Source organism: Chiloscyllium plagiosum, chromosome 12 (genome assembly GCF_004010195.1).
Source record: "Chiloscyllium plagiosum isolate BGI_BamShark_2017 chromosome 12, ASM401019v2, whole genome shotgun sequence".
Lineage (NCBI taxonomy): Eukaryota > Metazoa > Chordata > Chondrichthyes > Orectolobiformes > Hemiscylliidae > Chiloscyllium > Chiloscyllium plagiosum.
The window spans coordinates 59,930,404-59,943,946 of record NC_057721.1 but is presented as its reverse complement, the minus strand read 5'-3'; the positions used below and the strand labels follow the sequence as shown (position 1 = coordinate 59,943,946).

The 13,543-nt window shown below is 40.6% G+C and overlaps 1 protein-coding gene across 3 annotated transcripts in view; it reads right to left on the bottom strand.

Moving 5' to 3' along the window:
- The window catches only part of epha3 (eph receptor A3), a 244,779-nt gene that overhangs the window by 85,472 nt on the left and 145,764 nt on the right, over positions 1-13,543 (bottom strand). For all 3 annotated transcript variants that reach the window (XM_043701195.1, XM_043701197.1, XM_043701196.1), the window contains exon 5: positions 10,368-10,703. In XM_043701195.1, coding sequence (XP_043557130.1) covers positions 10,368-10,703 — 336 coding nt within the window. The remainder of the gene's footprint in view (positions 1-10,367; positions 10,704-13,543) is intronic.

Here is a 13,543-nt window from a genome sequence, read left to right as displayed (position 1 = left end):
TCCAATCAAAAGGTTCTCCATTTTCTGTGTTTCACTGACCTCATTTGAGGCGATCTCTGCCTGTTGGCGTCAGTCAAAACACTTCCAGCTACAGGATACAACTCCAACTCAAGTTAAATAAGGAGATTCAGCCAAGTTTCTGCCAGCACATGCTGCCAAGACTGAACACAATGGCCCGAATTTTTGTCATGGTCAAGAAGTAGTTCTCTGCTCTGATAAAAATGATAGAAAGGGGCTGAATTCACAAATATTCATGAGTACGGCACTTCCCATAATAATGGGGACTGAACTTGTTAGTCTGGGCTATCTGTACATTTTACAGAGGCAGCTGGCCAGCTACATCTCACCTGTCTCCACTGTACCGAGGAACTTGTCGTGTATATATTAGACATGCTGAAAGCAATTCTGAATTTTGTAGGATTGCTTGGATAGTGAAGATACATCTTTCAGAGAGGTGAGGTGCTTATTTAAATAAGACCACAGGACATCTTCGACATTGGGTGAGGGGTCGGTCAAGTGCCTTTCAGGGAGGGGCTGCAGCTGCCTTTTTTTGGAGGGTGGAGGGCAAAAGGTACACTTTGTAAGGGCTACCCTTTGGGATTGTTAAAAATAGACATGAATGTGTCTAAAATTTGCTTAACTCAACTAAAAGTATCAAGTGTCAGAGAACTGTCATAGCTGTCAAAGAACTGTCAAGGTGTCCAAGAACTATTAAAGTTGTTAAATGATTTGACTTTCTGGATTTTAAAACCGAAACAAAAGGTTCAGTTTATTTTAGAAAGTCAATCGATGTTTTTTCATAGACACATAGAAGGTAAGAGCAGGAGTGGGCCATTCAATCCTTCGAGCCCGCTCCACCATTCAACATGACCCTCGCTGATCATTGAGCTGAATGCCCTAATCCCACCCTCTATCTGGCATGAGCCTGGAACTAGCATTACAGGATTTGAGATGAAACCTGACATTGTAGGATGCCTGTTAAATAAACAATTTTATTTACATCTCCAAATGGTTGTAGAATACCAATGTTTGTTTTTCTGAAGGGAATCACAATGTATTTTTTTTTAGCTATTAGGTTTTTTCATTGCATTATCAATAAAAGGATAACTTCATTTTATGACAATATGACTCCTGAATTGTGCAAATGATGGATGCTTGATGAGTTTGCATTGGCATTGGTGTAAGGAGATTATCAACGACTGGGGCATGAGTTGACATAAGAGGTATGATGGAGAATGGGATGTGGGTACAAGGGAATAAGTTAGCATGGAAAGTTTGTGGGGGTGGGTGCAGGGCATTAGGTGACATGGAGAGTATGGGGTTATGTGAATAGGTAGATGGGCACAAGGTAGAATTGTGAATATGAGCAGGCATGGATGAGCAGATGAATACAGGTTGGAATAGGGGCTTGACATGGCATGGCTTGGTATGAATGGGCATGGAGTGCGTGTGTGGCAAGGAAGGTGCAAGAGGGCTGTTATTTGTTTCATTAGATTTTTATTAATCTTCCACATAGTGCCCGTGCACAAAGACAGGTCTTGCACCCAACCGAGACCTGAAATCGGCAGCTTTCACTCCCATTCGGAGATTACCTAACCTGCCTCTCAAGGAGCCCCACCATTCCAGAAGAAAACTCCAAACTCCAGTTTCTCCTGGATTAGATTTGCAGAGGCAAAAGATGTCTTTTGGTTCTAACCCAAAGACAGCTGTGTTTGGCTATCATCGAGCCAACCCTTCGAGCATTCTTTTTGTTCACTCAACAAATAGAATAAAGTCAAGGTTTTGTCAACTTCCATGTTACACGCATAAACAGTGATTCAAACACAAACTAGTCTATCCAGTTTGCTGAATACAGCACTGTACAGTGAAAAAGTTAAGATGATGGGTTCCTGAAAAACGAGTTGTGAGTTGGTGAGGGGGAAAAATACTGCTACATTCTAGTAGGATGTGTGTTCCTAACAATAACGTATCTACCAGGTTATAACTGCGAAAGTAGGTAGGCCTTAGGAATGACACCAACTTAATGCCACTGAGAAGATTCTTGCACAAAGTATTTCTTAGAGGTATGAATTCACAAAACATGTCCTCATAATGTCTTTAAAACCAATACTATCCTTGTATTAGGCACTTCTCTAAAGCTTGCATCCTTTTGAGCTTCTTATGAACACACAATATATTGAATGACATGATACAGGATATTATTTTCAGAACAAATTAAAGTCTTCACATAATAAATCCTTGTAATGCACCCTGATATGTATCAGGTAACTGATGGATTATACGGGCAACTATGCTATGTTACTATTGCTGTCAATGAGAAAGGAAATGGTGTATTGTCTCAGCTGCACAGATAACTCAGGGGATCTTGTGGATGGTACACACTGCTGCTGCTGACTCAGTGTGGAGGGAGTGGATGTGGTTTCACAGGTCGGAGCAAAATTGAGGGCCTAAGGGCCTTTACTGCGCAGTAATGTTCTATGTTCTATAAAGAGCCTCTTGATTAATACACTTATAAGCAAAATGGTTACAACAACTGTTATACAATTATATATATTTATATAACTTTTTTAAAAATTCATTCTTGTGATGTGGGAGTTGCTGGCTTGGCCAGACTTTATCACTCTAGTTGCCATTAAGAAGGTGGGGACTATGCTACCTTCTTCAATCACTACAATCCACATGGTGCAGGCACAACCACAATGCAATGGGGGAGGGAATTCCAGAATTTTGATCCAGATACACTGAAGAAATGATGAAATATTTCCAAGTCAGGATAGTGAGTAGTTTGAAGGAAATATTGCAGCTCATAATGTTCCCATGTATCTGCTGCCCTTGTGTTTCTCAATAGTAGTGGTTGTCAGTTTGGAAGATGCTGTCTCAGCAGCCTTAGTGAATTTCAGCAGTGGACCTTGGGGATGGTACACACTGCTGCTGCTGACTCAGAATGGCTGGAGTGGATGTGGTGCTAATCAAGCAGGCCGCTTTGTCCTCGATGGTGTCAAGCTCTTGAGTGTTGTCAGAGCTGCACTTATTCACACAAGTTTAATTGACCAGAATTGCACGCAATATTCCAACAGTGGCCTGACCAATGTCCTGTACAGTCGTAACATGACCTCCTAACTCCTAAACTCAATAGTCTGACCAATAAAGGAAAGCATACCAAACGCTGCCTTCACTATCCTATCAACCTGCGACTCCACTTTCAAGGAGCTATGAACCTGCACTCCAAGGACTCTTTGTTCAGCAACACTCCCTAGGACCTTACCATTAAGTGTATAAGTCCTGCAAAGATTTGCTTTCCCAAAATGCGAAATTTGAAAGGGTTCAGAAAAGATTTACAAGGATGTTGCCAGGGTTGGAGGATTTGAGCTATCGGGAGCGTCAGAGGCTGAGGGGTGATCTTATAGAGGTTTACAAAATTATGAGGGGCATGGATAGGGTAAATAGGCAAAGTATTTTCCCTGGGGTGGGGGAGTCCAGAACTAGAGGCATAGGTTTAGGGTGAGAGGGGAAAGATATAAAAGAGTCCTAAGGGGCAACGTTTTCACACAGAGGGTGGTACATGTATGGAATGAGCTGCCAGATGATGTGGTGGAGGCTGGTACAATTGCAATATTTAAAAGGCATTTGGATGGGTAAATGAATAGGAAGGGTTTGGAGGGATATGGGCCAGGTGCTGGCAGGTGGGACTAGATTGGGTTGGGATATCTAGTTGGCATGGTTGGGTTGGACCAAAGGGTCTGTTTCCATGCTGCACATCTCTATGACTATGACTCTATAAGTTGGGAGTATTCCAACACAGTCCTGACTTGTGACTTTTAAATGCTGTCAAGATTAGAGTGGTGCTGGAAAAGCACAGCAGGTCAGGCAGCATCCAAGGAGCAGGAAAATCGATGTTACAGGCAAAAGCCCTTCATCAGGAATTTATCACTCTAGTTTCCTGATGAAGGGCTTTTGCCCAAAATATCGATTTTCCTGCTCCTCGGATACTATCTGACCTGCTGTTCTTTTCCAGCACCACTCTAATCTTGACTCTGATCTCCAGCATCTCCACTTCTACCATTGTAAATGCTGGACAGGCAAAAGGTGAGTTATTCACCACAAGATTCCTAACTCTGACCTGTTCTTGTAGACACTGTATTTATCTGGTATAAAATTTCATCAAAATCCTAGGATGTTTTAAATTCTTAGGCAATGTCATTTTGCCTCTTAAATATAAGGTTACGGGAGGGGAGTTTGAATCCAGCAAAAATGCCGATATGAATACAGAACAAAAAAAACTCGATCTTACATTGACTCCAGTTTTTCATTAAAATAACAGCAGGAATTTTACACTTTGTTTTTATTTCACTGAACATTAGGGAACAGTGGGGTGTAGCCAAGTGTGTGAACATTTTCAAAAGCCATAACTCTCAAAAAATTTAACAAGTACAACTGTGCTGTAACAATCTGTACCATTTATTCTAAGGCTACATGATCACAGAACATTACGTGTTCCTCCTCCTGTGATATAATTCATTATTGATCTCTTGGTGAACTAACAATTTTTACACAGCACAGTTTCATGTAGATTGGTTCTATTAAAATGTAACTTGCTTCTCTCAAAAAGTTTGAGGGAGATCAGATGTCATGGTAAAATGCGAAAAAAGTACTGATTCCAGTGTTTCCCCTGGAACTGTTTAGGAAGTTTAATGCTGACCTGCGATTTACTTTTCCGACTTAGAATCCATTGTGCCAAGTTCTCAGCATGATATTTGGGTGGGAACTAATTGGACATCTGCCTCTGTAAACATTTAATGGTGGAGCACCCTATTCTACTGCCAATCATCTCAACAATATCAGATAACTAGAAATGTAGTAGCTGTTAATTGAAAATACTAAACTTAATTGAAGAGGAATCCTTCAGTTATACCTGTCATTTTATATGCCTTTTTATCAAGTATATTCTATTATTACATTTCATGTGCATTATTGCTTTAATAATATCCTTAAGTTATTTTGATTTCTAGCTCAAAATGTTGCTTTGGCATTTTCAAACTTTTCCTTGTGACTTGCTCTTATGATGGTGACATCTTTCAGTCTTTGTCTTGCACAGGTAGATCCCATGAGCTAGCTCAACAATTGTGAACCCAATATTTCTAAATCCATTTACATTTTGGCTACTCCTGCTGCACACAAAGCACAGTACCCCTCCCATCCAGATTTGAGCACTGTATTTAGGTTGACATGAGGTGAACGTGCCAGTGTTGGACTGGGGTGACATGTTAAGTGCAGTGTTGAACAAGTGCCACATTGTCAAAGGTACTGTTTCTCAGGTGAGAAATTAAGTTGATGAACCTTTAATCAGCGGGACAGAGAAAGACTGAAACAGTTGCCACTATCTTAAACCTTAACTGCTAAATCGCTGATCCATCTCGGCCTCCTCCTTGGGTTTCCAACATCCCTGATGTTAATCCTCAGCTAATTTGATTCATTTTATGTGATATCCAGGAATAGCCAAAAGCATTGGATACTGTAAGGCTATGGACTCGACAACATCCCAACAACAGCACTAAAAGATTTATGCTCCATCTCTAGTTGTGCCACACTTAGCAAGCTGTTCCATTAGCTGCCACACTGGTTTACTCCTGACCATGTTGAGAATTGCCTAAGTAGGTCCTGTGCACAAAAAGCAGGGCAAATCCAGTGTGGTCATTTGCTGTCCCACCAGCCTTCTTTCAATCATTAGAAAAGTGATGGAAGATGTCATCAACATTGCTATCAAAAGATATTTAAATAGCATTTATTTGCTCAATGATATTCAGTTTGTGTTCCACCATTGTTACTCAGACCCTGACTTCAGTCCAGCCTTGCTCCAGACATGGACAAAAGAATTAAACTATACAGGGGAGGTGAGAGTAATTGACCTTGACATCAATACAGTAATTGATCGAGTGTGATGTCAAAAGCCCGAGCAAAATTGAAGCAATGTGGATTATCAGGAAACATCTCCACTGGTTGGAATTAAACTGAGCACACAAGAAGATGGTTGTGTTTGTTGGAGGCCAATTATCTCTGTCCCAGGACAACGCTGTTAGAATTCCTCAATGTAATGTTCCAAACCCACAATCTTCAGCTGCTTCATCAATGACTTCCCTCCATTATGAGGTCAGAAGTGGGAATATTCACACATGATTGCACAATGTTTACATGATTCCATGCTCCTCAGATAACATCATAAGGCATAGGAGCAGAAGTAAGCCATTCAGCTTATTATATCGACCCCGTCATTCAGCTTATTATATCCAACCTGCCATTCAGATTATTATATCTGTTCCACCATTCAATGAGATCATGCTAACCTGATAATCCTTAGCCAACTTTCCTTCCTTTTCCCTTTAACCCACAATTTTCTTACTGATTAAAACTCTGTCTAATTCAGCTTTGAATATCCATAATAATCCAGCCTTGACAGCCCTCTTCAATAAAGTGGTCCAGAGGTTCATTACTCTCAGAGAAGAAGGTCCTCCTCATCTGTCTTAATTAGGCAACCTCTCATTCAGAGAGTATGCTCTCCGATTCAAGATTTTCCCAAAAGGGGAAATAACCTTTTCTGCATCTATCTTGTTAATTCTCCTAAGAATTCTGTATGTTTCAGCATAGTCACCCCACTTTCATCTAAGCTCCTACTGGTTCAGCCTTTGCTCCTCATAAGACAATCCCTCCACACCAGGTATTAGCTAAGTGAACCTTCTCTGGACTGCTTCCAATGCCAGTATGTCATGAGATACTGAAAGCTTACAATCCAATCCATGTCCAAACATAGCAACATGTGGACAACCTTCAAGTTATGGCTGATAAGGAGCAAGTAACATCCACACCACACAAGCGCCAGGTAACATCCATCTGCAATACAGAGAATCTTGACATTCAATGGCAATACTGTTGCTAAGTTTCCGACTACAAACATCCTGCCTGTTAAAATTGATCTGATACAGCTATATAAATATTGTGACTACAACAGCATTTCAGTGGCTGAACATTCTGCTGTGATTACATACCTCTTGATTCCCCAAAGCCTGTTCATTACCTACAGGCCACGTTGAATACCCTTCACCCGCCAGGATGAGTGCAGCTGTAATAACATTCAAGCAAACCAATGCCACCCAGGACAAAGCAGCCCACTTGTATGGCATCTCATCTACCACCTTAAACATTCAGCGCCTCCACCATCAGCACACAGTTGCAGCAATGCACACCAACTTTAAGATGCATTGTAGACAAGGTCAGCTGATGCATGGGAATACCATGACCTGTAAGTTTCCCTTTAAACCACATACACGATCCTGACAAGATCTTCACTGCTGCTAAGACAAAATCTAAGCACTACCTCCTAACAGCAGTGTGGGTTTACTTGCACCAGATTAAGTGGAGCAGTTCAAGGTGGCTCACACTGATAGGTAACAATTGCTGGCCTTGCCAGCAACCTCCCATTCCATGAAAGAATGAAAGAAAATAAATATACTGATCAGGGCCTTTAAGCCAACACTGGAGGAAACTTATCCAAGTTAAACAATTGATGTTTTTATGTAAGTCTTTTAGCACAAGCACTATAAATGATTAAAAACAATAAACTGATAGGTTATTTTCATTTGTGCAAACCTATATTTATGTTATGTTGATATACGATTTATACTTTCTATTTTATCATTTTATACTTGTTCAATAAACACACATTGCTTAATATATCCTTGTGAAAATATTATTTTGCACTTATGCCATAAGTGAAACAGATTTAAACAACTGAAATTACTAGTGTTACAAGCAATGACAAGAATGGATAGGCCAAACCATCTTTTGCACTCCATACTGTTCAATACGTGAGGTAACAACAATGATTGCAGATGCTGGAAACCAGATTCTGGATTAGTCGTGCTGGAAGAGCACAGCAGTTCAGGCAGCATCCGAGGAGCAGGAAAATAAGTCATTCCTGATGAAGGGCTTTTGCCCGAAACGTCGATTTTCCTGCTCCTCGGATGCTGCCTGACATGCTGTGCTTTTCCAGCACCACTCTAATCTTGAAACTTCAGCTTTGAGCCCCTCATTATAAATTTCAGATGAAGTGTCATGTGGGAATATTACAATAGATCTCAGTCGTCTTGGGAATAGAGGGAAGAAGTTGGTCTGGGTTCCCATCTATCTAGTGGCTCCCATTTGAAGTAGATCATAGTTGAGAGACAGGATTTACTCCAAAAGTCAATGAATGATGTACATCAATAACTAACCAGTCATCAATAACTAACATGGATCTGCATCTCCAAGAGAAAAGATTGAGAAGATATGTCAAAATTAAAGTAAATAGGAATTACTGATCAGTAATTACTGATTAGAGTGGCTGCATCTTACACTTGAATGTTTCATATTTTTGTTTCTCTCTTTTATAATTGGCAAACAAAATCAATGAAAAAGTCATAACTGTAAAATTGTGTTCATGATAAACACTAATACTTCTTTGTTTTGTCCCATTTGTTCTATTTTTGAGTTCAGTAAATACTAATGACATCATGAGGTCTTGATTTGACTATGTTATTGAGGCTAACTATTACAGACTGGAATTAATGTTAAGGCAAATGCAGTTAGAAAACTAGTGCCTGATTCAGAATTAACTGTGTTAATGCCTTTTATTTTGGCATTACTATCACAGTATTAGCTTTAGCTGAAAAGGCGGAGTTATTTTGCAAAGTCAAGGCACTATAAAGGGTGGGAGCTATGCAGCTCAGCATATCTTCACCCAAGTCATCCTATAAGCCTTGTTGAATTGAATTGAACTGAATTTATTGTCACATGTACAGAGGCACAGTGAAAAGCTTTGTCTTGCGAGCAATACAGGCAGATCACAGAGTTAAGTAGCGTAGATAGTAAATAATAGGTTCTGTCAGAAGGAAACTGAATGATAGCATAACTCAAACGGACACGTAAGTAAAGACAAGAGGATTGTTTCTTCAGCATTACAGTCAACTTGAAGGAGGCATGGACAGCCAGTGACTTAAATGTGCACATAACATTGATCTGGCATCTCGCTTTCAAAGCACAGTGATTCTGTGACACCAGTGCAGAGAGTAATCCGATTATATGTCCTATGTTCTTTCTTTTTGATAAGTTTCAAGGAACAAATTGTTCAAACTGGCATCACCAGGCTTACAATCCAATCCAATCCAATCCAATCCATATACTTGATTGACTGGTCCAAGAATAGATAGATTCTAATTTCTACTGTGTATAAAGATGCTTTCTAAGGGCAGACCTCATTATCAGCACCAAAGTCTTGTCACATCCATTGAGCTCAGATATACTTCTGATGCATTACAATAATTTTAAAACAATATATGCACACCTTATGGAAAGGTTCATAGAATCATTCAACATTTGGTTCTCTGTGTTTGTTCCTGCTCTCATTAGCCCCACCCACCCTTATGTTTCCCCATAGCCTGGCAGATATTCCCTTTTAAAGCGAACAACCAATCCCATCTGAAAGTCATCTTGAATCTATTTCCATCCACTATTTTACACAATGCAGTTCAGATCATAACAGCTTGCTATATGATGGCTCAGTGGTTTTATTGCCAGATTATTAGTCCGGAGATGCAGGTAACATTCTGGAGACCCCGGTTCGAATCCTACCATGGCAGATGCTGGAATTTGAATTCAATAAAAATCTGGAATTGGAAGTCTAATGATGACCATGAAACCATTGCCAATTGTCAGAACAAACCCCATCTGGTTCTTTAGTGTCCTTCAGGGAAGGAAACTGCCATCCTTATCTGGTCTGGTCTGCATGTGACTTCAGACCCACAGCAACGTGGTTGACTCTTAACTACTCTTTGGCCAGTTAGGGATGGGCAGTAATTGTTGTCCTAGCTGGCCACACTCAGATCTTGTGAATGAACACAAAACAGTTTCTCTACTCATCACCCCGTCCTTTCGCTAAATATCTTGTTTTTTTTAGATTACTTACTTACTTACAGTGTGGAAACAGGCACTTCGGCCCAACAAGTCCACACCGACTCTCCGAACTGCAACCCATCCAGACCCATTCCCCTACATTTACCCCTTCACCAAACACTACAGGCAATTTAGCTTGGCCAATTCACCTAACCTGCACATTTTGGACTGTGGGAGGAAACTGGAGCACCCGGAGGAAACCCACACAGACACGGGCGAATGTGCAAACTCCACACAGACAGTTGCCTGAGGTGGGAATTGAACCCGGGTCTCTGGCGCTGAGAGTGTTGGAAGTAGTTTCTTCATATGTACTTTATCAAAGTTCCCCATTGTGTTGCCCTTTGGATTCTTTACCTTTCAAATGAGGAATAAGCTCAGTGACTTACCCGCCTGATTTGTGGTGATGGAGACTGCAGCAAACTGCCGTGGCACCGAACTCATTCCAGACACCCCATTCACCGCCTCAATCTCAAAGGTGTAGTTGGTGTGTGCCAGCAGGTCGACCACTGTCACCGTAGTGTTGGCCAGACCTGTCTGCCGAGGGAGAAACTGAACGTTGCTCATACACGGCTCACACTGCGTCGGACCGCTGGTGCACTTCTTACAGATGACACTGAAGGTGACGTCCTTGCGGCCTCCTGCATCAGTCGGCCAGCTCCAGTCTAAAATGACTGATGTCTCATTGATGTTGGAAAACACGTTCCTTGGAATAGAAGGAGGCCCTGGGACCAAAGAGGTCAAGGAAGAAAATTAGAAAAACAGGAAATGTTACGACCATCACAATTCATTGTTCTACAACAAAGGCACTTCATTTTCATATTTGGGCCCAGAGCTGTGGGGAAATAGTACAATCATTTGACTCTTCAGTCTGCAATAATATTTGAATTAACTTTGGCTTACAATAATTTTGGTTTAATCCTTTGAGCCCTCAGCCTCACCGACAAAGAAATGTAAGCAATGTCTGGCTTTATTAGCAGAAGAAAATATATCACACTAAAGGGATTTCATATTCACTCTTCATCTTAGACTGAAATTAACTATTAATCCTTCTACTAAAAATTGATACTAAAAAAGTATCAGAAGCACAATGTGTCAATGATTAACCAACACAACTGTGAAGTGTGCAGATACTTTATTAATTCTTCTTAAATTCATATTTCCTAACTCTCTTTCATTTTGTAAAGCAAGGTTAGAAATCACTATCTGAACGCCTCTGGGTGTATTTCACTTTGATGTCTGAGGATTTAGCACTGGGATTGGTTTCCCTAGTGGTATTGGTACAAAACTGCTGCTTCTCTTGTGCATCCCATTCCAATAAATTCTGTTACTCTGCTGCCTCTGCACTGCCATACTTAAAGAGATTTGATATGCTGTCTAGCAGAAAGTGAGGACTGCAGACACTGGAGATCAGAGTCGAGAGTGTGGTGCTGGAAAAGCACAGCAGGTCAGGCAGCATCCGAGGAGCAGAAGAATCGACATTTCGGGCATAAGCCCTTCATCAGGAATCTATATTGGATGCTGCTTGATATGCTGTCTGCTTATCTGTTTGAGACTTTAAATTCAATCAACCAATCAGGTAACAAATAGCCACCACAATTTGCATCACGTTTCATGTGTGCATGAGGTTGCGTGAAGCACTACACTTCGAGCTTCTGATTTTCCTTTAATGGCGGTTGCATCATGATAGATGAAACTATGCTTTGTCATCTTGGGAAATATGTAACAACATATTTATATGAAATTTCTATGTGGGTTTGTTTTTTACAGAGGGCCTGAAATAGGTTCATATCCCTGTGAAAAGTAGATAGAAAAGCACACAAAATAGCAGCAGGAATAGGCCTTGCAGACTTTTGAGCTTGCTCCTTCATTTAATATGAACATGTCTGATCCTTGATACCTTCCTACCAGAATACCATATTCGTTGATTCCCTTCAAAGTTTGAAAATCTACCAAACATGCTCATCCTTGACTATACTCCATGACAGAACATCCTCTGGGGGGTAGAGAATTCCAAAGATTGGCAACTCTTTGGGTGTAGGAATGTTTCCTTGTCCTAGTCTGAAATGCTTTATCTTGAGACATTTTCTCTTAGTCACAGACATTGTAGCCAGGGGAAATATTTCCTCACCATCCACCCTGTCAAGCAGGAAAGATGTTTTGGGAGAAATCTAAATATAACTGGATGTGAACTATTGGGTATGAATGTTAATCTAAAAAGTACATTTTCATGATAACAGAACTAAATATACAGTCTGCCACAAAAGAGTAACACATTGAGAAATTCCATGTTCATCATGAGGTATTAACTGATTGGGTCCAATTTATGGGACATCTGTCATACTGCAGTTATCTTTGGTCATGCCCTGCTGTTATGCTAGCCAATTCATAAAAAAATGTTTGATAGGTTTATCGGTGTGTTAATGACTTGGATCACATTCCTAGATATTTTTCTTTGGTTGCTGAATTTCTCAGACTGTAATTTTGATTTCCCAAGCCAAGCTCTTCTCTGGGTGGTCCAAGTCACTCCAGAATGTTCCACTATATTGATAGAATCAAAGGGAAAACAGTACTTGAGATTCTCTGTACCATGAGCAACATTTTCTCAAAATTACAAATTGTTCTATTCAGTGTATTATCTTCTGTAAAGTGGTAAGCAGCTTCAACAAGAAATGTAGTCTGCAGAATGTCCATTCCCCATTTAACAGGACATTTTTAATAGTTATGAACTTTGCATGCCACAATTAAAACTCATAAATTTACTTTATGATGCTGCTGAATAGCCAGTTAGACCATTGCAGTGGGTACTGCTTTGGATCCTGACATCACTCTGGCAATATTACTTAGCCTTATGTTCCAGAACCAGCCATGCCACAAGCTAAGTTGTTCCAGTTTAGCTAAAACATTGGCATTTACTCAGCAAAGTCAAAAACTGCCCAGGTATGCCCTGTACACAAAAAAAGGGATAACATCCAACATAGCCAGTTAGCTCCTTATCAGTCTAGTTGTAACCTTCAACAAGGTGATGGAAGGTGTTGATAATATTTTCAAAGGAAACTTGCTCAACAATAACCTGCTCAGAGATGCTCAGTTTGGCAAGCTCAGACCTGACCTCATTAGAGCCTTGGATTTAAAATGTTCATAGGATCTGGACTCCAAATGGGAAATGAGGGAAATGTCACGGATATCAAGGTGGCATTTGACTGAACATAGGAGCACTCGAAACAGATAAATCAATGTGCATGAGGATGAAAATACTCAGCTGGTTAGTGTCAGACCTGGCACAAAGAAGATAGTTGTGGTTTCTCAAAGTCAACCATCTTAGCTCCAAGACATCTCTGCTGATGTTACCTAGGGAGGTATCCTGTTCCCAACCATCTACAGTTGCTTCGTTAATCACCTTCCCTCCATCACAGAAGTGGGGACGTTTACTAATGATCACACAATATTCAGCACCACTTGTAGCAGCTCAGATACTGAAGCAGTCCATGTTCAAATGCAGCAAGACTGGACAACTAACACCATACAAGTGGGAAGCAATGATCATTCCAAAAAGAGAGAATCC